The sequence below is a fragment of the Oryza glaberrima genome, chromosome 1 (genome assembly GCF_000147395.1).
Source record: "Oryza glaberrima chromosome 1, OglaRS2, whole genome shotgun sequence".
Classification (NCBI taxonomy): domain Eukaryota; kingdom Viridiplantae; phylum Streptophyta; class Magnoliopsida; order Poales; family Poaceae; genus Oryza; species Oryza glaberrima.
This window is the reverse complement of record NC_068326.1, coordinates 23328543-23354929: the sequence shown is the minus strand read 5'-3', so window position 1 is coordinate 23354929 and position 26387 is coordinate 23328543. Positions and strand designations below refer to the sequence as shown.

Genomic DNA, 26387 nt, shown 5'->3' with positions numbered 1-26387 from the left:
TGGTGGTGTTTGCTGAATCGGCTGCTGCTGGATTGGGTCAACAGTAGGTTGAGGTGGTAAGAACATAGCTGTAACCTGATCTTGTGTTAGTCGATTCACATTCTGTCCACTATGCTGTAGTTGCTCTCTCACCAACAACCGAGGATTAACTAATTGACCTGGTGCCGATAATGGTGCAGCAGGTGCGGGAGCCGATACTGGTACCGTCGGCTGAACCGATGGTGCATGAGGAGGAATTGACTGAACAGCTGGCTGATTATCAGTGATTAAGGGCCGATAATTCGGGAAGACACCTCCTGGCAAATAAACTGGTCCTGTAGCTTTATATTCAGCTATCGAGCCATCAACCATCGACTTCACCATGTTTGACAAAGTGTTAACTAATATCCTAGATTGATTGATCAAAGCATGTTGCACGGCATAGTCAACCTGATCCTGGAAGTTGTTAAACTGTAGCTGTACCGTGTTGCCATCTTGATTAAGATTTTCACCTTGAAATCCCTGAGAACCATCACCTTAAATTCCTTGAGAACCAACACCTTGAACCCCTTGAGAGCCATCACCTTGAACTCCTTGAGAACCAACTGTAGCACCTTTATCACTTGGTTGAGCTACACCATCTGGAGCTTGTTGTACCTCTCTATCCTTGGAAGAACCTGTTCCGGGAACATCAGCAATTACTTTTACTTTATACTTCTGAACAATTGTTCCCTTGCGGGTCTGCATGAACGAGTTCAAGAATTGGTTACATGCTTGTTGCATCATTGCTTCAAGATCCTTCTGCTGCTCAGGTGTCAACTTGTCCGGAGTGATGGTCACGATGTCGCCTTCATCAACCTCAGATAAACCAAGCTTCTGGATCTTAGATTTAACAGAGCCATCTTTACCAGCTGAAGCCGGCGATGCTGGTGGTTTCTCATCCATGAGAAACGTCGTTGTGATTCTGACTTGTAATCAGTCCCACCGGGCGTGCCAAAAGCGTGTTGATATGAAAACACGAGGCTTGGGAGATCTGCTTAACTCCAGTGCAGGTCCAAAACTCGCCTTCGGGTATGCTAGTGTGCCAGTTGATTTGATCCTGCAATCAACAAGAAACAAATACAAAGAATCCGTGGTTAAATCCATAAATGATAGCCGATCGGCCAGGTGCCGATGACGTATCATTTATCTTTGAGCCGATGTCATATATACATCGATCGGCAATCATTAATAAGTAAGAAAGAGATAAATTTACTTGATCGGCTGTAGATATTAATGATATATAATCTCTGTCGATATATACTTAAATCAAGTGATTGGGATAGATCGGTCGCCATGCCGAGACAGTATAAATCACTTAGATCGAAATATATACTAACAACAAGATTATATATGCTCAAAGCATAGCCGATCAGATAGATCTAGCATGTATCGGCTAATACTCCGATATCACTCTGTATTAAGATATTAAAGCAGGTAAAATATACCAAACAAAAGCCTAATATACTTAAATGCAACAAAATCTTAATATAAAGGGTAGAATTAACATGTCAGCAAAGCATATAAGATAAATATGGTTAAATCAGGTAAGATCGGCTGAAACCCCGATGCTACCCTAATCGGCAACCAAGAAGCAGGCTAAAGGTTGAGATTTTAATTACGACTCATAAGATCAAACTCAACTGATGCAGCTATAAGTATGAAAAGAAGGACAATATCTAGACAATCAAGCTATTGGAAGTTTCATAGAGTTGTGGATATCATATATAATCTAAGCCAACGTCGCTATCTAACCTAATCGGCTGCCTTCTACCGACAGATGTTAGCCGATTGTAGATTAGATAGCAATATTGCCAGAGATTATATAAGATATATAATAACTCGACGAATTACATAACAAGATTAGAGTATCATAAAGATGGAAGCACTAATCTCGAGAACGCAAGCCGCCATAAAAAGTTTTACCTCTTGTTGAAGATCGAATCCGATGCAGCTCAACCCGAAAGTAAGAACTCGTCGAAATAAAACGAAAGCAAAAAGGGTGGCGATGCGCCGAGATTGTATTGAACGTGTGTTCGTTTGATTACATGGGGTTCGGGGTCTATTTATACCCGAGAATTATAAAACGTGTCCATATCGGACACGACTCTTATCTCTAACAAACTCTAAGATACCATAAGTCTTTGTGGCAGACTTTTGCCCAAACATATCTCTAAGAAAATTACATAAAATATCCTAATTAATAGATACAATTGCCTTCTCAGGACTCTATCCATGCGTGGCAATCATCTTGAAGCACGTCAACCTAACCCGACAATGTATGTCGTGTCACATTGTCAGATTCGGCTCAATCGGCTAACCCTGTCTGACTCGATCTCTGCCGACCCTAATCGTAGCCGATTCGGACTTCAACCGATCCTTACTCTGTTTCCGGAATGATTTTCATCTCGAATTCCATTTCGGTTTCTTCTTCATCTCCTATCCTTGAATTACCAATAATATGGTTTATATATCAGCAATAAGCTAACATAATACATTAACCTTACCTTAAACTTTTCAAATCAGATCTTCTACCTAGCACCATGTGACTGACAGTGTGGTGATGCATCGATCGTTTGAATGTAGGTAGGCGTAGTGGCGGTAACGATCCCTTTCCTGATTCTTTCCTCGTCGCACAACGGGTTCGTCAGGATCTGGATTGTGTTGGCCATATACATGAGCATCATAGCCTTTATTAGCACCTGGAGGTAATTAATAACACTATATACATTCTTGTGCAACTGCCCGCGGTTTTGCTGTCTGAAAAAAATTGACCTTAATTTTAAATTTTGTTTTCGATAATTTGGAAACAATTTCTATATGCGCGTAATCGATCTAACTGAAGGTTTTATGTACTATTTATGTATGATGGAAGCAGACAGGGGCCCATGGACGTTTCTTCGCACATGGGCACCTGGCCAGTCCTAAAGCAAAAAATGGTTTTGTTTGGGGGGGGGGGGGGGGGGGGGGGAATGGTGAGATGCTGATCAAGTTTGTGGTTTTGATGTGTGATGCGATGATTAATCATGTGATTAGACAACACATTATAGAACCTCTTTTTTTGTGCAGGAACCAAAAAATGCGTGGAATTTACGTGCTTCTATTGGGGATTCTGCTATTTGATCTCACCTTGCAGGTGTTGGTTAGCAAGCTGGATTAATTCGTTAGAATATGCCAAATTTTGGGTTGTGTCCGCATATTTAAGTTCGTTTTTAATCTGTTTGTTGGTTCTATACTTAGGGTTGTACCTGTCCGGAGGAAGAAGGAAACAGCATGGCGAATCTTCGTTCTGAAAGTGCATGCGTGCCGGCGGGAGTGTTGGTCGGATGGTGGCAACGCATGCTTTGGCGTTTGGGGCGGAGAGGGTGGGCCTTGCCGTGGGTGAAACGATGCTGCACACTGGGCTCTAGGCTAGCATGGCAGCGCAACGTCACAATGCCTTTGTCTGGCACGCTGCGCACTCCCTCACTCATTTACACCTGTGGCCACCGTCTGTCCTTGCTTCAGTCCTAGGCCTGGTTTAATTGATGGACATTTTGAGATTGTGTTAGTGATGATGAGTAACAACAAGATACTATACATCAGCGGAGTCTGAGACTGACAACAATGGCATGCAAAATTCAACTCATATAAGGTGAGTTGGTTTGATTGAGTCGTCCATTTTGCAATAGTTATTTTTTGAATTATTTCTGTTCGCAATGGTCTACTTTGGTTATGCTGACCGTTTAGTATTGGGTACATACTTATGTTTCCAAGCAATACCAAGGTGCCATTGAGAATAATCTATGTTATATGTGATTTTGTAGGTACCGAGCGTTTTGTTGGGTTTGCTATCTATTGGATGCCTTCTTTACTTCTGAGGATGCGGTTGGTTGCATTGCATGTATGCCTGATGTTTGTCTACATGTGTATGTACGTGTTCCGATGCACACGTGTCTGCCTGAGTGTTGCGTTGCATGTCCACGTTCCACTGCAGCACCTGCCGTTGGGGCAATGGGGCATGGACGCGAACCCTGGGATCTCAAAGCCGTCCTAGATACTTCATTCTTTCGTGCTTATTAGCTCCCTCTATTTTATTGTGCTTTTGTTTAATAATGGAATGTAATTTTTGTCTTTGCCAGTATATTAGCTTATATTTAACCACTACATGTATTCTGCATCTCAATGTATTCTGTCGCATCGTATTACCCTCGACGTAGTTCCTTAATCCGTTAAGTACTTTAGTTGTCCCTGTTCTGTTGTACTATATTATTTATGAATAAATAATATATAATGTCTTTGGTAATGTATTATTTTGTACTTAACAAGTTCAAGCATCTGTCGCCGCGCTTATCCTTCTAGTAAAAATCTAAGTCCGAAAGTCTTCGGAAGAGTTTGGATATGGCTCTAGCAGCTTTCTTTTCTTCTTTTGTAAGGTCTATACTTTATTTACAATATTCTTCTTTATACAATTCTGGTATTATAATACTCTCCGAGTATATGAATACCAACTTTACTTTATATCCGAGTTATATTGATTATACTGCTAGTTTATTTGGGAGACAATGGTACGGGTATAGTGTTTGCTTATGCAATCACTCTATGTCATGACGATGATATTAGAGTAGTATCTGGTAGTTTAGGTGTGGTGTCTTACTGGGTATCATTATTTGAGGCTATATGCTGCGGAAGAGAGGTGGGCCGCTGATGGTGACAGCTTAGCACAGGTATTCCTCTGCATGTGTATATAGTCTAAGTTAATTTCCTGGAGAGGATACTTCTCCGTATTTAGCCCCGGTTGTATAGTCATGACGGGCTGTCGTAAGGAATTCGTCAGTCAAGGGTGGCTTCTCGAAGTACCAAGAGGGCATTGGAAAGATGGTATTAGCTAGTTAATCTTATAGCTAGGATGTATATATTATATGTATACTAGAAGTATAGGAATATATTCTTTTCTATTTTCTTTTCACCTAGCTTAGATAATTTAATATGAGAATGAGTAGCCTTATGCTTGTGTGTCACTCTACCCTTTGCTTATATTATCCCCTGTTTAGACTATGGTTATTACAAGTAATATATAAATTATTAGTACGGTTCTCTCTACTATAATCTTTCCATGGGATTAAACAAATACGATACCCTTGGAATACTCTCGGGTGAAATGCTACAATGGTATATCCGTGCGCGCTTGCGGATAAAATATGTAACCATAATATACTAGGAGTATTTCTGCACTATTGATGGGAATTATATTTCTAGTAATATTGTTAAGAAATACCAACAGTTATAACAAGGTATAAACACCCAACAGATTGAGACAATTATACGGATGAACTATTAATACAATATGTGTCGTATTCGATTGCTCTTATCGAGTGAACATCTCCGTTCTCCGCCTTATCTATATTTTAAAGATGCGTTCGCCACTGGATGGAAATAGGGGCGGATCTACCCATTAGGCAGGGTGGGTCGACTAACTCAGCTACAACTCGTGTCACCCTACATGCTCATGACCCCCTTATAGTAGTCGTGGGCCATCAAAATTTGGTATAACAAGATATAAACATCCAACAGATTGACACAATTCTACGGATGAACTATTAATACGATATGTGTTGTATTCGATTGCTCTTATTGAGTGAACATCTCCATTCTCCGTCCCATCTATATTTTAAAGCTGCGTCCACCACTCATGGAATCAGGGGCGGATCTACCCATTAGTTAGGGTGTGTCGACCGGCTCAGCTACAACTCGTGTCGCCCCACACCCTCAAGACCCCTTATCCCCTTATAATAGTCATGGGCCATCAAAATTTGGTATAACAAGGTATAAACACCCAACAATTGAGACAATTATACGAATAAACTATTATAGCAAATTTAATAGTATAGCCAACTACTAACTCGAAATCACCTATAGTCAACTTAATAGTCAATTCATATAATAGTTACATACTACATTGTTAATACCTGGTCTCATCTGTCATATGCACTGTGTCTTGGAGTCTATGCTACAGCTGGCTACAAATCTGTAGTTTGTTGCTATTTTTCTTCTCTTTTATCTTTATAAAATATATTTATAGCTGGCTTATAGCATGTTATTGTACCTTCTTAACATCTCTGTTCTTCGTTCCATCTATATTTTAAATTTGCTTACGCCACTGGATGGAATGGCGGCTCGGGAGGTGGGATTGGAAGCTGTTGCTCGCGTTCGTATTAGATAAAGGACGGGAGTGAAGGACGGCTAACCGGCGACGAGGATCGACCTGCGATGGCGGCGGCGATGGTGACCCCGATTTGGGTATATTTGCTCTGATTGCGATCGGGCTCCGGCGAGGGCCTAATTGGGGTCACTGGGTTTAGGGGAACTTGATGGCGGCGGCATGGTGGAGAATGGAAGGTGTTGGTGGTGGCTTGGCGGCGTGAAGCGGAGAGCGAGTGCGGCGACGGTGAGTGTCGCTCGCGAAGGTCGAGCCCGAGCAGGCGCTAGAGTGGTAGAGTGAGGCGCGGTAGGTGATGGGTAGCGCTAGAGGACGGGCGGTGGCTCGGGGAGTTATTTTTCGCCGGTGCCGAGTGCGGAGACGAAACGGAGCGGCACGATGGGACAGGGCAGAGCGCGTGTCGGCCGACAGCGGCGCAGCAGCGAGCGGTGCTGGCGCAGGGGCGGACCTGTGTACGCGCACGGCGGCGGAGACCAGCAAGATGGACGTCGCGAACTCGTGGCTCGGCGTGTGAAAGCGCTATTCCAGGGGTGGCAGAGGGGCTGCGAGTGGCGGCGTGGTGTCGGGAGGTGCCGGTGCAGACTGTGCAGTGGAGATGTTGCGGTCAAGCACGGCAGCAAAGCGGCATGTGGACATTTTGTCGACCGGCTGCCGGGCGTGGGGAAGAGAAGGAAGGGCCGAAGGATGTAACAGACGGTAGCGGCATGTGGGCCCCGCTGTCGGTGGAGGAGCGGGCGCGTGCATGCTGCGGCCCACGGGCCGGTGCGGCAGAGTGGGCCGCGCGAGCGTGAGTGCGAGTGCGGGTGAGTGGGCCCGTGGCAGACGTTGGGCAACGGTCGGCGGATGCTTGGATCGAGATCTATCCGTCCGGTCGTCGCGTCGTTTTGAGGGCTGTTCCGTCCGTCTAGTAGTATATTCGTTCAGAAATCCCCTCTTCTCCCAGATCCGGCTCTCGCTCCCCCAACTCCAGTTGTCGCAGGAGACGCGCCGCTCCCTCCACCGATCCATCACCGTTGCCCCTGCTTCACCGAGGCCTGCAGGGCTTACCCACCGCCAACTCTACTCCACCCCCTAACTCCCCTGCCGCCGTCCTTCTTCTTCCTTAACTTCGGCGCAGGGCCGCCGCCACGTCGCACCGGGGTAACTTCGAGTGCTCCCAAGGTGACAAACTTTCTTTCGCTTTACTTGGCCTATTTTGGGAGATATCACTTAACCTCTTATTTAGGAGATATATCACTTAACCTCTTTGACCGTTCCCATGGGTTTAGCTTTCGAGGCTTCCCCTGTGATCTTTTTTTTTTTTTCTCCATCTCTATTAATATACTAGTTGTTTTTTTTTCTCCATCCCTATTAATATACGAGGCAAAGCTTTTGTTCTCTTAAAAAAAAATCTTGGCCTATTTTATTCATGCCTCATAACCCGTCACGTTTAATCGCTCGTCGCCTGATCCGGGCCGAACACGGAGTAGAATCCGTTTCGGTATACATAACCGGATGTTCTTATGCTGGGTTTGTTTATAACTAGTTATAAGACTCCATGCATGCTACAAGGCATCTAATCCAGTCATTGCTAGCATAGACAGCACCCCCTGCCCTGAGTATACAGTATTCCACCCATATTTCTGTTAACGAGGTATATTTGCTGTTGCTAGTGCTTATTACGCCATGGACTTGAATACCGCAAAGAGTATGATGCTGGACGACAGCAACATCAGCCCAAGAAAGAAGACATTCACGACACGTAAGAACACCATGCTGAGCATAAGCAGAAACATCAATCCAGCAGGCCAAGAAATGCTCAAAACATACAAGAGGAGAAGAGTGAACAGGGCTTCCATCCCTCAGTTGTTAGACGAGGTCCTCATGGAGATTTTTATCAGGCTGCCGGCGAAAACTCTTGCTCGTTTCAAGTCTGTCTGCAAGGCATGGCACACCATCATCTCTGAACCATTCTTCATCCGCAGTCATCTCCGCCACTCTGCCTTCAAGCATAAACAGGAGCCCTCCTTTTTTGTCATTTTGCATGCGCTGTACAATGTGGTTGAAATTACTTTCTCGAATAATGTCCCCGTCTTCCGGTGGAAGGATGGCCAGGGCAATGCATGCCTTGTGCATGCAATGGATTTCCATGGTGAGTATCAGATAATCAATAAAATGTCTCACTGTGATGGCCTGGTGTTATTCCCAACTGACACCAAGTTGTATGTGATCAACCTGACCACAAGTGATGTTCTTAGGTTGCCTGACAACCAAGAGTCTGATACGCTGAGGCAGGCAACTGGGCTGGGTCTTGACCCTCGCACCAACATGTACAAGGTTGCTCGATACTTCTACCGTTCTGTAGACCATACTATTGGGACTTATGATGCAGCTATGGAAGTGTTCTCAATTGGTCAGGATGCCTTCTGGAGGGAGACATCAGAGGTTCCACCATACCCAGTTCGCTCTATGGAAAGTCCCATTCACTCCAAGGGATATCTTTTTTGGAATATCGATGAGAGGTTCCTCAAAGGACAATCACGTGGTTTCCTTTGCTTCAGCTTAGAAGATGAAACATTTAGTCTTATCCCCCATCCCTGCCCATATTTGCCATTGAACCATGGAACATCACTCGTATCAGAGCTAGACGGGGAGTTATGCGTAGGTTTATTCATATCAGGTCAACAACAGTTATGGATGTACAATGGCAATCAGTGGGATCAGCGCTTCAGCATTAACGTACCCGGGCCAAATGACTTGTACATTCCATTAGATATTCTTCCTCATGATCAATTACTTCTTCAAAGGGGTCCACATCTGTACCACCACAACCATCAGTCAAGTGAAGACATAAAAGAAGTGGCACGCATGGATCAACTCAACTACCAGAGTCCCCCGGGAGAACCCTACGTCTACATGGTGATTCCCTACATGGAGAGCCTTGTCCGAGTTACGTGTAACATGTAGAGGAGCTGATATAACATAATCATGTAATAATATATTTGGATCTGCTCAATTTTGTTTGAGATATATGAAATCATCATATTTATTTGTTTGTTTTTTATTTGTTATCTCATGAACAAAGTTGAGTTTACTTTTAAAATTTTTCATGGTGGTACAATATCATTTCTTGTAAGTTCTTTTTAATTTACTTAGTACCCCTTTGATATGGAGGATTGTCATAGAAATTTTGAGGATGTAATTTTTTAAAGGAAAATTTCCTATGGAGTCTGTTGATTCATAGGAAAGATAGGACATTTTTCGTAGGGTTGTATTGTTATAGTTAAATTTTGTAGGAAAATAAGCAAGAGGGTCTAACCTCTTGGAAACTTTCCTTTGCTTTGTTAGTTTCCTATGATGCTATCAAAGGGTTTCTCTTCATCTTTTGTACGTTTTCCATTCCCGTAGGACAAGAGAAATATGCTAATTCAATCCCTACGTCTTTTTTTCTATCTTGCGTTTCAAAGGGGTCCTTAGTTGGTTCCCTCGTAAATTTGTTTTCTGTTCATTCGTATTGCTTTACAATGACTTTTCGAGTAGGGTAAACTGTTTTGACAGTTCAGAACTGGAAGGTCCACTTATGGCTGTCAGAGTTACGTGGAACCTTGTGCTTATTGGACAATGAACACTGTATAATTATCCAAAACTAGGAAAACGGATATCAACTATTATTCCTCAGTGCTATAATTCAGGCATACCTGACTAAAAACTTTCTATTCAACCTAAAACAGGTAAAATGTAGCATTTGTCCATTTGATGGTCAAATCCTATGTTGGTAAAATATAGCATTTGTCCATTTGATTTTTTTCCTACCATTAGTGATCTAATCATATCTTCACCAGAACTATAATAGTAATTTTAATTCTATGTTGGTATGTACATAAACTTGGTTATCCCTTGGCAACTTTGCAGGATGGGAAGGTATTGCCTAATGGACCTGTTGTGATTTCACCTGATGTTTATTTCCTTCATTGTACCAGGAAGGTAGCATCATCTCTCCAATATTTGCATATTCTTCTATTATGACTTGCTGAATAATGATTAGCAATCTGGTTTCACTGAACTACTAGGATGGTCTGTATAATTCAGGCTCAGCTTCGACAAAGAAAAGTAGCTAACAGTGATCAACAATACTGTTACTTTTGTGTACTGTAATAAAATTGTTGTTTAGCATGTTCTAATGTTTCCTTTGTTCTTCTCAGTTATACGAAGAGCACCACATGAGTTTAAGATTGCATGTATGGAGGTCATTCTCTTTAGGCAGTTGTCTTATGAGGATCGGGTTTAATACTCAATGTGCTATGATACTATGAAATATTATGTGCCAGTAAAACAAGCTAATTTTATTTGTTAGAATAAGAACTATGAGGTCTTGTTTGTATGTGCCTTTTGGTTTCAATTCCTTAGTGAACTTAAACCGAACAAGTCCCTAATAAATTATCCCTCATCCGCATACCATCCCTCCTATGGTTAAGAAGTTTGCTTATTAGCTTCTCCATTTTTAATTCTTGTATGGCATCATAACTCATATCCTTCAGAAATCACTATAAGACTTGCAAGAATTAAGAAAAGTTGTTATTGTCTCAAAATTCCTTTCTAACGGGTACATGACAATCTTAGAAACACACATTATTTAGATTCTTCGAGAGACCTGAAACTCCATGTTGGTATCACAGCAGGTTCTTGAAATTCTTTAATTTTTGTTCTTCGGCAGGGCATGCACTCCTCCCTTCTGATTACAATCCATTTTATGCTGGATTTGTCAACAGAGATACAGATAAGCTTAGTTACAAAAAGATGGGAATTCCAAAAGGGAAAATCTTTATCATCAACCCGAAGGTATGTCTATTCCACCAGTTAAAAAGTTAGTGATCCCATGCTTGTATTGCCTTTTTATAGTCATCCTGTGTGCGTGCAGGGGGGGAGTAGCCATAAACAGTTCCGTTGAACTCCTATACCTCCTTACATACCCTTATCCATGATATGTTCCCTCCAAACACTCTTGTTGTGCAGGTTAGCTTGTCATTCTTCCCTTCTTGCAGTACGTACTTTTAAGTAATGCATGAAAGGTCTTCTCTGCCGTAGCAATTACTATGACCGACGATCAACGTCATCCCAAAATAAGTGCCCCTTTCGAATTCAAAATTTCTTCCCATCTTACCTCTAATCACCCTCCCACTGCCAAACGCACATCATTTAATAATGGGCACTATATTGTTTTGTTCTTAAACCTTAATCTCTACCAAACAATCTAAAAGGGGCACTTATTTTGGGATGAAGTATTTACTAGCTATGTGTCTGAACTTGCTGTCCAGATTCCCAGGCACCAATATTTTTTCTTGCAAAATTGATGTCAGTTGATCTGATGTGGATGCATACTGCATAGTTACAGAAAGGTTACCAAGTTAAGTAACCGTGTTTTCTGCACATGGATAAAAGGCCACAGAGAATATATATGTTATGTGTGCAAACTTTTCATGAGATTAGCTAGACCGAAAAACATGCACATTCATGTTTTCTTTTTCTTTGGTTCTTTCATACTATCCTGGACAAACTATTTTTATCCTTAGTGCATAGTCAACTCCAGTTCTATGCTGCCTGAGCCATACAGGTTACTGCTGGGAGCAAAGGGAAGCTAGTGTGATTGTGTTGTACTCATGGATGGTCGGACTCCATAACATGTAAATTTCTTTTTGTGCTGAACTGCTGATCATCAATGATGACGCCATGCAGGAAGACTACAATTCCTGGAATTACTGGAAGATGCCATCTCCAGATGTTGATCTGTAGTGTAGTTTTAACAAACACAGAAGTAGATACCACTAGATTCTGCATCAGCATAACAGTCAAGTTCGTGTACACAAATTATCATCGCTACGGCGGGGTTCTGTCCAATCTGTAAAGCATCTCAGGAGTTTCCATATTTATGGTTTTGATTTGATCTCCAATGCAAAGGTTGTCATTTTTTTTTTTTTTTTGCTTCGACGAAGCTCTCCTGATCATACATCTTTTAGGGAGTGATCTGTTATACTCTTCGTTGAACTTAGGCCTTAGCTTGTTAGCTTTCCAAGTTGTATCAGCAGCTGCTAGCCAGCAATTTTTTTTTCCTTTATGTGTTCTTGTAGGCTTGTAGCTGCAGCTCCTCTGTGATTAGATTACTCTGGTTCATGGAAGCAACAGGCAACCCAAAACTGTCAAATTACGTTGTATGTTGACAAGAGAGAACATCGTACATTTCCTGCCCCATTTTCACTTTCTTGTGCTGTATGTAACCTTCAATGCCTGTAGCTGGTAAACGTTTCATGTGCTCTGTTATGCACGTAGATGGATTGGGTGTTCGACAGGAGGGGGAGGCTGCTGCAGCCTCGCCGCCCCGGAGCCTAGGTGAGGCCAAACATAGAAGAGGGGAGACTAGAGATAGGTTTAACTTCTTTCTTGATTAATTCCACGTGATTGTGATGCCTCTACTTATATAGAGCCGGCTCCTAACAAACATCCTAACAAACTTATCTAATAAAGCCTAACAACCTTAACAAACTTATCTAATAAAGCCTAACAACCTTATCTAATAGAGGGCTGCTAGGGTACGGTATCCCGTCCAAACGGGATACTTTATATTGATGATGTCACCTCCGCCTCAGCTTTATCCACTCATGAGTCTACGACTTAGCGCCGCCCAACACGCTCACGCCACAGCCGGTGGAAGAGCACGCGTGAGGCGCTAGGAGAAGGACACGACACGAGTAGTGGCTTTGGTGGCAAAGTTGGTCCCTGCAATAGCATGATGACCCTTGTATCAACACCACATTGAGAAGAAAAAGGATGGTAATAGGGAAAGGAATGGAAGGGAGAAGACGAGACAAAACGCTGCTGGTAGATGGCTCGCCTCCCAGCCAAGAGGCAACAACGTACGTTCTCTCCCGATACCTTGATACCTCGTACTTGGTACCTATGGGTTATCGGTTAGTACCTATAGGTATCAGCTGGTACCCGAGACATCAACCATGATACCACAGGTACCAGGTCTGAAACCTGTAGGTATCAACCATGATACCGCAGGTACCAGCCCTGTGTAGGTATCAACCATGATACCACAGGTACCATGCCTGATACTTGTAGGTACCAGCTGAGCCATGGTGATATGCCGCACGCACGACATACCTACACACAATGTCGACGAGCAGCCAATGTTTGCAGCACCATGTTGATTGTCAATCGAAACTTCAGATCTAGCACCTTCATTTGTTTCCCCTTCATCACCACTAACAGTAGCGTGGGAGGATTCACATCGATCAACATCCTCCCCAACGGCATGACACCGAGGTGGAGGCCACCGGGGCTGGTGCGATCCATCGCCTCATCGCTAACATGGCTCAAGCGGATCCAATAATGGAAAGGCCCTAGGTATCTCCAGATCTGGTACTGGCAGCGCCCTCCTTGACTCATTGATGGTGAGGGAGGGACAGAGCAGGAGGGTAGGTGAGCAAGAGAAAGGAGCACAACCCATTTTCAGGCTTCCAGCCAGGTAAGGAAGAAGAGGGGAGGAAGGAGAAGGGTGGTGCCGGAAGAAGAGGAGAGGAAGGAGAAGAGCGGTGGCGGATGAGAGGCGTATGGGCAACTAGAAGAGCGACAGGGAGATTGGGGATTGAGTAAGGTGGAAAAGGATGCGGACGGATAAGGATGATGAACGCTCATTATATATCCCTGTCCTGCTTGTTGTCATGTTTGCCAAAGAAGACCAAAGTTGTCCAGTGCCTAGTCAACTGCAGCCCACTCCAATAGCCCCTGACCCAAGGCATGTTGTACGGATCTTGTCTTCTCAACAGAGGATCACGTGACTAGCCAAAATGACACCTGATTGGTCCAGTTGACCCACTGAACAGCAGGGACGAACGAGGAACCGTTCCCATCTCTCGCGCTGCCACCAGAAGTCGCATCTCTCACGCCGCGCATGTTGCGATCACCGCATAAGGACGCGCCGTACCGGCTATGCACACCAGCCGCACGTGAGAAGGGTTGACGCTGTGGGGTCTTGAGGAACCAGCTGCCTCATGCGCCGACTCTCATGGCACACCTGCTGCTCGTGTAGGCGGCGGCGCCCCAGGAGATTGACGCGCGTGTTGCTCACGCTGCGCTGCAGCGGCTGTGCCCTCTTTTCCAGCACGCATGGCCTGCCTGGATCCCACACCGTTGGAGCCGCACGCGATGCTCCTCGTCGTCGAGCAACGCTCAGCGTAATCGCAGACGCCGCTAAAGGATGCTGTTGTAAGATCCCTCGTTGCTGCTGTGGTCGTAGAAGGGAACGGTGACGACGCGACATGATAGTCTTCCATGGCGACGGTTGAGTTGATGGTGCCCAGCGAGACCGGACTACTGTGAGGTATGACATCACTGCCGCCGCCTCGGATGCGAATGACAATTGAGAAAATGGCGAGAAAATGGCGCTACAGCTAAGGGCTGTAGCACCTCCACCGATTGGACCGATGGCGGTGAAGAGGGCATCGTCATCACCGGTTCCTCCACCGTAACCGCGAACAGGGGCTATGGCAGAGAAGGTGGCATCGTCGCGAGTGGCTACAGCACCTCCGCTGTCGACAGTGTGGGCGGCGGAGAGGGCGTCGTCGTCGTAGTTTCCAACGTCGCCCCCTTGGCCTCAAAACCTGCACGGAGTGCCAACACCAATTCTGTCACCCTGGCAAGCCTAGCTGTGATCTCCGTGATGGAGGTCTGCATGGCCCTAGAGGATTGACGCAGCGTGTAGAGGTCATGGATGGCAGGCATGGTGAATGGCGTGGTGGGACGGATGACAGGATCATGGTCGTCTGATACCATATGTTATGCGCGTAGATGGATTGGGTGCTCGACAGGAGGGCGAGGCTACTGTAGCCTCGAAGCACCGGAGCCTAGGTGAGGCCGAACAGAGAAGAGGGAGACTAGAGATATGTTTAACTTCTTTCTTGATTAATTCCACATGACTGTGGTGCCTCTCCTTGTATAGAGCCAGCTCCTAACAAACATCCTAACAACCTTATCTAATAAAGCCTAACAACCTACCAATTTTTGGTAGGGTAATGAACTAAACATGTTCTTATCATCTCTGATCATTTTATGATATGAAACCCATCTAGTTTGGTTGGGCATCTAGATGGGTTTATCTTCTATTGCTGATGAAGAAAATTTAGCATTAGTAGTCAGAACTTCCTGGTTTCAACGCCTGCCACAACCACCAAGAACTTAAACTCGTCATTCAAGGTCCCCTTTGAATCGCTGGATTGAGAAAACGTAGGAATAGGTAAAACGCAGGATTTTAATATGAATGTAAGTGTAAAATAGAGGATTGCAAAACACAGGAAAAACTCAAGAATGACCGTTTGATTGGACCGTAGGAAAAACATAGGAATTAGAGGAGAGATAAAGACTCGAAGGAAAACTTCCATGAGGTAGAACTTCATATTAGATTTTCTCTAAAACTTGTATGGCATTAGGCATTCCATAGGAATTTTATGGGATTCTATAGGATTTAGTCCTTTGATTCAAATGGCTATATAGGAAAAAAATTCCTATAGAAAAGAAATCCTAAAATTCTTATGAATTTCCTTTAAATCAAATGGGGACTCAAGGTTAACTAGAAAAGGAAACTGAACAGAGCCTGCATGGCGAAGCAATTGGACAAAGAGGAGTCAGTATCAGGTAACTTTTCCTATCTATCATGAGGCCTTTCACAGTGCACCAGCTGGCAAGTTACTTCATGCCTCCACGTAGGATGCATGATGATGTGGAGGAGAGAGGGTGTGGGTCCTCGTATTTTTGCAGAATTTCTCGTCCCTCAACTAGGAAGTGAGTTCCTCGCCTACAAAGAAGCCATCGGTCAAAGCAGCTCGCCCCGCGCCCCCATCATGCCTGGTCCCTCACCGTGCGCAGCCGCTCTGTCGTCGGAGTTGCCGTTGACGACGATGCCGCTCCAGCACATTCGCTACCAAGAAGGGCAGCGGCCGAGGAGCTCTCCTGGCGGACGAGCGTCGAGTGGAGCAGCGGCTGGGCCATCTCGACGCGTAATGGCAACGGTGTCCTCGGGCTCATCTCCAGTGGGGCGGCGAAGGGGAGAGCAAGGACGAGGGACATGGTGAGGGGACGAGGGGTTCCTCACCGATGGTCTCGAGCTTCCTCGTCAGCGTCAGTCTGGAAAGCTCTTGTTCCGAGCGGCTGCGTTGGCGACTGGCCTCTTCCCCACGTCAGCCACCACCGCTAGCTCCCTCGTCACGGGGACGACGTCCTCTCGCGTCTCCTTCTCACCTCTCCCCTCCTACTGCCACGAGCTACGCGGCGGCCGCATGAATCGACGCTGCACGGAGCGAAGCAGTAGCTGGGCGTGGGACGTCCTCTCCCCTCCACGGCCGCGAGGGGAGATCCGGCGGCCTTGGTAGCGAATGTGCTGGAGCAGCGTCGTCGTCAACGGCTACTCCGATGGCGAAGCGGCTACGCACAGTGAGGGACCAAGCTTGGTGAGGGCGCGGGCCGAGCTGCTTTGACCGATGGCTTCTTTCATGCGCCGATGGCTTCTTTGCAGGCGAGGAACTCACTTCCTAGTTGAGGGACGAGAAACTCTGCAAAGATACTGTTAGAATAAATGGGCTAGGCCCAATTTATTTCTATTAAAATCTCAAGGGCCCATAATAAATGTTAAAGATAATAATACCACCTTGGGGATTAAAAGTGGAGTATCTCAACTTAAAGAGGGAGTTATTGGAGGCTCCCTGTTGACCGGTTGAGGTGAGGGTCGGATAGCCACACGCGCGCGCGCATGCCGAGCTGAGCCGGCGAGGGCGTGCGGTGCGGTTCGTCTATCTCTCTCTCTCTCGATCCTTTTGCAACGGTTCAGAATTCAACTCCGCGAGATTACCTCTCTAACGGGCCTTTTGAAACGGTTCAGAATTCAACTCCGTGAGATTACCTCTGTAACGGGCGAGCGATTCAATATTGATTGATCGCGTCGTTACTGCGGTAACAGAAGCGAATCCTCCTCCTGTGCTATTAGGACGAGACAGAGACCGACGATCAGTCTCTCCACGAATTCGCTCCATTGCTGGTTTCTCCTCTGTGCATGTGCATGTGCCTGCGCTGCTTCTGTTCTTCCCCGGTTCTGATCGCTTGCGTGCACAAGTGATTGGGACGAGCAGGGCCTCCGGAACCACACCCTCCCCTGTTCTGATCGCTTGCGTGCACAAGTGATTGGGACGAGCAGGGCCTCCGGAACCACACCCTCCCCTGAGATTTGCACGGGTAGGCGGGTGATCAGGTTCTGTTCTTCCCCGGTTTTGATCGCTTGCGCGCACAAGTGATTGGAACTAGCAGGACCTCCGGAACCACACCCTCGTCTGAGATTTACACAGGTAGGCGGGTGATCAAGTTTTTTGGGAGTGCTTCCGCACGACTGTTCGCTTCTTCGTCGTCATTCGGTTCCGTTTGCATCGCGTGATGTCTACTGGAGGTGGCGCACCCGGTGCGGCAGGAGGTGGCACGCCCGGATTAGGAGGTGGCGCACCGATCGACAACACCAACGGAGGCAATTCTGCCTCACAATCTAGCGAAGGAACTTTCACAGGGTATAACATCCTTCTGTTACCGTTCCTTTTGTTAAAACTGCCAGTTGCAATATTATTGCGTTGTCTCAATGTTGATGCTTATTTTACCTTAAGCATACTCATGATTATGTTTAGTTTTATCACCAGATCGCTTCACATTGTAAATGTCATGTTTATTGTCTTAATATTTTGGATTAAAATATACCGATTTATGACCATATTTTCAACATACGAGGGCCCACACCCTCTCTCCTCCACATCATCACGCATCCTGCGTGGAGGTATGAAGTAACTCGTCGGCTGGTGAACTGTGAAAGGCCTCAGGGACCGTGAGTTTTCCTAGGAGTTGGAGGAAACAGAAACCTTCGCCAGTTTGCCTGCTTCCAGCCGAAGAGGAGGCAAAGAGACACCTCGAGCTTTGGGATCACCTCCCTTTTTGGTCATGTGTTGGGTTGGCGTATTGGACGCATGCTAAGGGCAGTCCCAACCCATAGTGTCCATAAGCAGTGTCTATGGTGCCATGTCAATAAGACATCACAATAGAAACTACACTCTACAACCCATGGTTTCTTAAAGTGGGCCATTAACAAATATATCATCTCTTTTCTCTACCAATCATATTTATTCTTCATCTATTATGAAGATACTATTCTCTCCCAATGCAAAACTTGATAGTGTCTAGTGCATAGGTTCTCGTGTTGAAGCTGTGTCTTGCATGAGACCCAGTTTCTTTCTCTCTTCACTTTTTCTCTCTTAATTAATATAGTGCCACATAAGCTAAAAGTCCTACATGGCAATGTAGTTAATGCTATAGACACCATCCTAGATGGAGGGTTAGTACTGCCCTAAGAAAATTCCGATTGCCTAGAGATTCAGGAGGTTCTGAAATCCATAATTAAATTCATGATACATCTTAAATATGATGTTACTGTAAATATTTTTAAGGGTGTGTTTAGTTACTTGGTTGTAAAGTTTTTTTTAAGTATACGGACACACATTTAAAGTATTAAACGTAGACTAATAACTCCCCGTAAAAAAAACGTAGACTAATAACAAAAACAAATTACAGATTCCACCTGTAAACTGTGAGATGAATTTATTAAGACTAATTAATCCGTCATTAGTAAATATTTACTGTAGGATCACATTGTCAAGTCACGGCGTAATTAGGCTCAAAAGATTTATCTCGCAATTTACATACAAATTGTGCAATTGGTTTTTTTCCCACATTTAATGCCCCATGCATATGTCCAAACATTTGATATGACGTTTTTGGCCAAAAATTTTTGGGATCCAAACAAGACCTAAGTTATGATGATAAACAAATTATTTTTTATTCAGTCATGATATTATTTATAGATCCAAAAAGCAGAATTAGTAATTAGAGGTACCATACAGGCAATATATACTCCTAAGCAGTTCTAATATTTATAGAGTTACACTATATTTTCTAAAATTAAAAATTTCAAAATCTATAATAGTAATAATAATTATTATTATCGACTTAGATATGGTTTGGAGTTTTAATTGTGGCATATTCGGTTTCCATGTATTTAAAAAACACATCGCCTGTGTATTGCACCAGTTAATGTAATTGTGGATAAGTTTGACCATAAAGATATGTTTGTGTGATGATGCTATTGATGTGTGGGCTTGATGATTGTGCAGGGGGACGGCAAACGAAAATTTATGTGACAAATAGATATAAGCTGGAATCTAAAAAGAACAGGGTATTATATTATCCCTGTTTGTATGTTAAGCCGTTAATTATTTTGCATTTTGTTTTATTTTATGAAAACCAGTGTAAAATAAAAAAAATGGAGGGAGTAACAATTTTTTCTCGCAAATATTACCTCGGAAAATATTGAAATTGAAGAAGAAAATAATAGGAAGGTAGTACATCCCTCTAACTTATTTGCTCTAGGCGGTTAATCTTGATAGTGTTAGCATTTAGCAAGGGAACGAATCTGTTTAATTGTTAATTTGGTAGACATACTTCAACGTTAGGCATGGCAGCTCAGAGTTGTAAATGCATGAACCGTTTGGCTACTCCAGATCTCAGATCCACACTAAATTTATAATTTGCATGTTAAATAATCCATCTAATTGTTATGGACGGAATCACATATTCAGATTCATAAATTCGTGGAGCTAGAAATATAAAACTTCATAAAATGTTAGATATTAAGCTATGTCAAACACGGCTTTATTATTGCAGATATTTTCTTCTCTAAATAATAATATTGCCAAGCATGTAGCTGCAATTGATGAATTAATGGCACATTAATAAAGTGGCTAGGAAATATTTTTTCAGCATTTCAATGGATTATCCATAGACGGTCAGACTCAGACCAGCCTTGGATACCACCGTGAGAATTTTCCCGTTCTCTCTCTCCTATTCTCGTTTTCTCCGTACTAGAGGCTGGGGCGCGCCAATGGCGCCCCGCCTGTGCACAGCTAGCTTAAATTTTAAGGGCACACAAATAACTGCACATGATTAGTGAAAATCATTGTTCATTGATAGTATTTGTAGCAAAAGTTATCAGACACCTAAACTACCACAGTTGCTAGTAGTTATAGTTACAGCACAATCATTTTTTTTGGACATAATTACAACAAAAGTTCCTAATGACAATTAACCCATATGAAAGAGCACTGCAGCACTGCAGATAATTCACATTCATTCAAAGCCACACCACCGTTGGTTTTCTGGATGACCAAAGGGTTTTGCACTTGTTGACCTACTTTGCATATCAAATACGATGAAAAGGTATAGCTGCACTTTAAACTGTTAAAGCATCTATATTTTCATTGAAGGGCTAGGCATTTGTCATGCTATGGTTAAATTTGCTTCCAGGAAATCTGAAAACAGAAAACTAATACAAATGTTTCAAGCATTCAATGGAATCACTCCCTGCCTCTCGTCCTCCACCGCCTTTTCTACACCAAAAGCTCCACTAAATTTCAGCACAATCCGTGGGTATAATATAATGTAGTCAGTACCGTGGGGCCTACATAGGAAGAGCAAACAATCAGTACCATAGCCATTTCATCTCTAATAGGACATGAAAGTAAAATAAACCTGGAAACAAGCACATAAAAGAACGTACTCTGAAGAAGGTTATTAATATTACATGACGGATTTTATCCTTATCCTTACTATATTATTTTTCAAAAGATATATTTGTGGCACGGGATATTTTTTTTTATTTTGTCATGATACATAGGAGGAAATCTGCTAGGGTTAAATTTCTTCGTGATTCTTTTTTAAGTGTCACTAAACATGGATATTATCTTAAAATCAATTTAATACATTAATAATGCATTCAGTACACATAACGGAAGAAAGGTCTAAAAGCCTAAGCTTATTTCAACTATTAAATTTGAGTCATATCTTAGTATACAAATCATCAACCTTCACCAAGACCGCTTTAGGAAATCAGAAATACAATACTACACAGAAACAAAGGATGGACATCCATTAGTGCCAAGGTGGGCCTTGATTTCTGTTTATAAGAATCAAGCTTGGCTGCAAGAGAATCACTTTCAAGATTGCTGAACTAACAATTACGACACTTACCCAATCCTCTTGAAAATAATATCTTGTCTCCTTGTGATCATAGATCAAACCATGGAGAACAAAAATGTTGGTTTCTGCTTTCTTCAGATTCTGCAGTTAATGACCATAAAAATTAATGTGTATGATAATGATCTGGTCAGACATTGCACAACTGACACAAAATATTACAAATCAATAGCAGCGCCTCCTTACCATTTCTTATAAAGATAGTCTAGGGAATCTAATAAAAAAGAGGCTTGCTGAAAGAGAAAGTCGTAAGAAACAAGCTCCAAACATCAGAAGGCTGATTTTCCAATAGACATAATTACTGTCCCCTTCGGATGTGTTTCCTGTTTTTGGTACACTTTAAATGAAGATGCAATGGACATAAAAATAAAGAGCTTATCATTATCACCTGATCACAAACGCATCAACTATTTTCAAATAAGCATTATTATCAATGATTATTTCCAGTTCATGACCATTCAAAAGTTTCAGAGGCAATCCAACTGACAAACCTGAGGTAAAAAAAAAAAAAGAGAAGAGGTCAGGGCATATTATACATGTGAAAACCACTTTAAAAAAAGTCTCCTTAATGAAATCCCAACCCAAATTTCCAAATTTCCAGATTATTATATCTGGATGAAGCATTGTCCATCTCAAAACCGTTGAGTACCTGTTATTTGAGTATTCGAAAAGTTTATTTATAACTTAATGAACCAACCAGGAATATTTCATTTGCAAAGTTGTTAAGCAATTCAGCGCTACAATGTGCATGTGAGAGACCGGAATATTCATGGAGAAAAATCTTTAGAGTAGCATATATTAGGAATAATAGCATTTGGTTTATACTGGTCATAGGATATTTTTAACCAGAAACTTTATAACAGGTTATGTTGCTTGTGACACAAGATTATTATTAGTTGACAACAAAAAAAAATATGGTGTGCTGCTGACAGTAAATACTTCACAGGAGGAATAAAGCAGATTGAAAGCAATTATTACCCAGAATGGAGATGAAATATGTGAACTACTGGGGACAGATTTGTTGCTAGACCATCTGCACATACAACATTAAAAACATCTATTTTGATTATTCCATCCATGTGCAACCAAACTTGGGAAGCAAAAGGTCCATGGGTAACCATTTGCGTATCATGGAAGGACAAACCTGCTAGTGCTACTTGATGATAAGCTTGCGAAGTTGGCGAGTTGTAGGGCACCTTGAGATTGGGTTAGAGTTTGGAAACCAGCTACTATGCACCAGTTCAAGCTGAAGACCACCACCAGTAGGTGCACTAACATTCACCTCCGTTACTTCTTGCAAACCCAAATAAATAAACATGGTTAAATGACACATCAAAATTATTTTTCGAGAATAAGAAATATGCCAAGCAAGAAATTTGATGAAATCAATCTCCAAATTTGATTGGCTAAACTGAAACTCTACTAAGAGAATTCCCATTTGAAATTAGCAAACCAAAAAAAGCAATTTACCATGCCCTAATATAGCAGAATCAGCACCTCCGTCGCTAGCCACAATACAAGCCTGTGGCACAGCATTTGCGTGACTTGAACCTTGGGTAGTTCTTCACACACAGAGGTTTCAAGTGCACGGTGAAGCAGATTTTCCCTCCATGGTACATCTGCATTTGTTCACACCAACAACAATCACAATATAGAATTTGTTATCAGAAGAACCTACTACAATCCCAAAACAAGAGAAACGTAGGGAAGGGATGAGGACCTTGTAGTTGTAGGTGGGGAGCTTGATCTATGGAAAACTTATATGGACTATACATTGTTTGAGTCCAACATTTTATCTATGGAGTGTTGTGCCTTCATTATCATCTGAAATGATCATGTAATTTTAACTATGATATTACCTTGACTCTGCTGCAACAGTATAAGGCAGCTCTGAATATATTATTCCGACAATCAAAAATAAAAACCAACACAGAGGCAAAACTGAATGTTAACTATTATAAACATAAAAGCGACGTACTGCAGTGGCATTCATGACTTCTGTAGTTATTTCACCGTACAAACTGTAAACAGAATAGTACGTTACAAATTTCTAAAAAATCAAGCATCCTCATAAGATGGTTAACGGTCGATAACAAATCTTATTTTTGGGCATCTTGTATATACATGGAAGAATTCTTATGTCGAAGCAAAATTTACGTGATTCTTATGTCAGACCAGATTCTTCCTATTTAAGAATTAGGATTAATCAACATATAGAATTATCATGAACATTTGTTTTGCATTTCCAGTGCCCCAAAACAAAGCAACACAAATGGCACATTGATCAGTATTACCATAACTGATTATAACCATATTCAACATTAATCTGAAAATGATCAGAAACTTTTTGCGAAACAGTTCTACATATACTACATATCGCACATCCTTTATGCCTATTAATCCTCCTTCCAGCAGGTTGCCATTAGACATAAATCAATAGGTAAAAGCTAATGAATTTGGGTGGCAGCACCATCTGCCAAACTACATGAATGAAAATATAAAGTGTCAGCCCATAAATCATTAGATCAAGGAGAACATCTAAACAACACCTAAAGAAATCCACATCTTGAAGAACATTTACTCTGCAATTTGGCACAAAGCAGATTATACTCTTATTTCCTCCACTTCAACGGATACAATACTAACTAATGCTGCTACACTTAACCTCCTCATGAAATAACCAATTGTCAATGCACTCTCCCTCTGTTCTGATATACCCCCTATTTCTTTATATATGACATTTGTTAGTTCATATAAAAAAAAAAGGCAGAGGGAGTGTTCTGACCCAACTGGCAACAAACCCAATTAACCTTCAGTAAGTATATATATCATTTTTTTTTCTAAAGAACATATATAGCAATGCGAAATGGAATTAGTATGGACCACAGAGTTGCATAGTAGATCATATGTAATCTCCAGTTTGGCTGTCATCGCCTGCAAGTTGGCAACAGCCAACAAATTGTAGTGTATTTGCATTATATATTACTTTAGTTTTAAAACAGCAATTGAATTGAGTAGTTTGGCAATCAAAGTTACAAAAAGGCAGGGAGTAGCCTAAAACAGCAATGCACCTCATTCGTTTTCCTTCTTAGTTGCCTGTTTATGCTTGTCAGCTCCAACAGTATAGAGGGGCTTCAGCAGAAACATTGATAGTAATCACTGTAGGTGCTTGATGGCAGAGTAAGTTCTACGATCTGTAATTAAAATGAATGCTGGAGAAAAAAAATGCATTTTTGCCGATGAGAATATACGTAGAGCATTATTTTAATTGATGCAGCAATATTTCTGTTTTCTTAAAATTGATATTTCAGTCAGAATTTCCTACCTGTACTACTTCAAATTGAAGATACTATGAGCCTTGCCAACATTGGGCATACTAAACTTCTTATATTTATTCGACGGGACCATTGGCCCTAAATCGACCTGAGCTAACTTACAGACAGATCATTTTACTTTGAAGTGGCATGGGTAACTAACTTAGCACCCACCAGGGAGGAACGAAGGGTGAGTACTTACGATTAATCTTCACAGCGTTGAAGATATTCTTCCCCTCGAGCTTACTGGAGACAATGAGCTTGATGTAATCCTCCAACTGATGCTCCCAGTAGCATGCCTCAGCACAATATCCAACCATCTCATCTAGGAGCAGCCCGTACATTGACCTGAGCATGGCGATGTGGAACGCGGCAACAGACACCGCTCTTGCCTTGCGTCCACCACTGCCTGGTGCTTGATGCTCTTTGCTGCTGCACCTCGTTGACGTTCCCAGCATTGGCCATGAAGGCTATGGCTCGCAGGAGCTAAGTGGCCATCCTCCTTTGAGCATTTTCACCGAGTTATGCACACCTAACCTGCACAATTAAGAAGAATGAAAAGTAAAGAGTAAACGAAACAAACAGGACGAAAGGCAAAAGGCAATGGGCCCAAGAACGATGAAAAACTTATACGCCCAACAAAACCAACGAAATCGATCCCCACACAAAAATCGAAGGACAAAATAGGATGAGCGGCACCGCATCGTCCGCTTCTCACCGCGCTCTCCACCTCCTTGGCGGGTCACTGCAGCCTAGCTGTCATCGCTACCACTATGCCGCACCATGGTCCGCCGCTCCGACCTCTGCCTCTTCATCCACGATGCCCTCGCCGTCCCCATCGACCTTGGTTGCAACTCCACCACCGTCATTAGATCACGCCTCTACGTTCGATCTGCGCCACGCAGCCTGGATCTGATGCTGATGCCAGCCGCCGATGGTCAGAGCATCTCCCGCCTCCACCCTTCCAGGACGGAGCGCCACGCCTCCACCTATCCCCACTGTTGGATCATGAATGAGAGACATTGCAAAAACAGAAGCACACATGAGGGGATGAGAAGAAAGCTCACTGCAACCATTGAAGCAGCCAAGGCTGAGGTCGAGGTCGAGGTCGCCCCCGCCGGCGGTTCGTGGATCCTATGCAACGGCGGTGGCAGCGGTCGAGAGCGGTGGCAGCGGCGGCTTGCGAATCGCCCGGTGGGAGAGGGAGGGGCGAGAGGAGGGGATGCGGGCTGCGGCAGCGCTTCTCCCCTCTTTATTGCTGCTGCCGCCTCTCCCTCCTCAAATCTGCCTCCCCTCGACCCCCTCCGAATCCCCGTCGGAACGAGCGGGCGGCGGCGGCTAGGGTTTGGGGGGCCGGAGATGGTGGCGGGGGCGGGCGGCGGCGACGACGACGCGAGGCGACGGGGAAGTCGGAGGCGGCGGCGGCCGTGGCGGCGCGAAGCGACGGCGACAACGATGGCGGAGACGGCAGTGGGAGAGGGGTGGCGACGACGATGACGACGACGACGATGGTGGAGGTGGCGGCGCGAGGGGTGGCGGAGGCGGCCGAGACGAGGCGAGGCGACGGCGACGACGATGGCGGAGATGGCGGCGCGAGGGGTGGCGGAGGCGGCGGCGCGAGCCGCTCGGTGGCGGCGCTGGAGAGGGAGGGAGAGGGGGCGGGCGGCAACGGATAGGTAGGAGAAAATTGCATATCTACCATCCTATAA

General features: G+C 43.7%; 2 protein-coding genes and 1 long non-coding RNA gene across 17 annotated transcripts in view; 2 read left to right on the top strand and 1 right to left on the bottom strand.

Annotated features, from left to right (window-relative positions):
- The window catches only part of LOC127770427 (peptide deformylase 1B, chloroplastic), a 75871-nt gene that overhangs the window by 19516 nt on the left and 29968 nt on the right, over positions 1 to 26387 (top strand). The window lies entirely within an intron of this gene.
- Positions 7113 to 12436, top strand: LOC127770442 (putative F-box protein At2g02030). Its single transcript, XM_052296169.1, has 6 exons — positions 7113 to 7378; positions 7870 to 9115; positions 9847 to 9927; positions 10109 to 10180; positions 10911 to 11035; positions 11115 to 12436. Exons 2-6 carry the CDS (start codon positions 7883 to 7885, stop codon positions 11176 to 11178), a joined length of 1575 nt encoding a protein of 524 aa, XP_052152129.1. The 5' UTR covers positions 7113 to 7378; positions 7870 to 7882; the 3' UTR covers positions 11179 to 12436.
- LOC127770452 (uncharacterized) lies at positions 20561 to 26348 on the bottom strand. 15 transcript variants are annotated; one of them, XR_008016981.1, is made up of 10 exons: positions 25746 to 26348; positions 25397 to 25676; positions 23085 to 25215; positions 22835 to 22983; positions 22509 to 22657; positions 22343 to 22397; positions 21946 to 22013; positions 21753 to 21855; positions 21359 to 21687; positions 20561 to 20789 (listed from the first exon to the last, which is right to left on the bottom strand). It is a non-coding gene; the product is annotated as an uncharacterized LOC127770452 (long non-coding RNA). The 15 variants fall into 15 exon arrangements; XR_008016982.1 differs by having other exon boundaries at positions 21359 to 21448; XR_008016980.1 differs by having other exon boundaries at positions 21359 to 21855.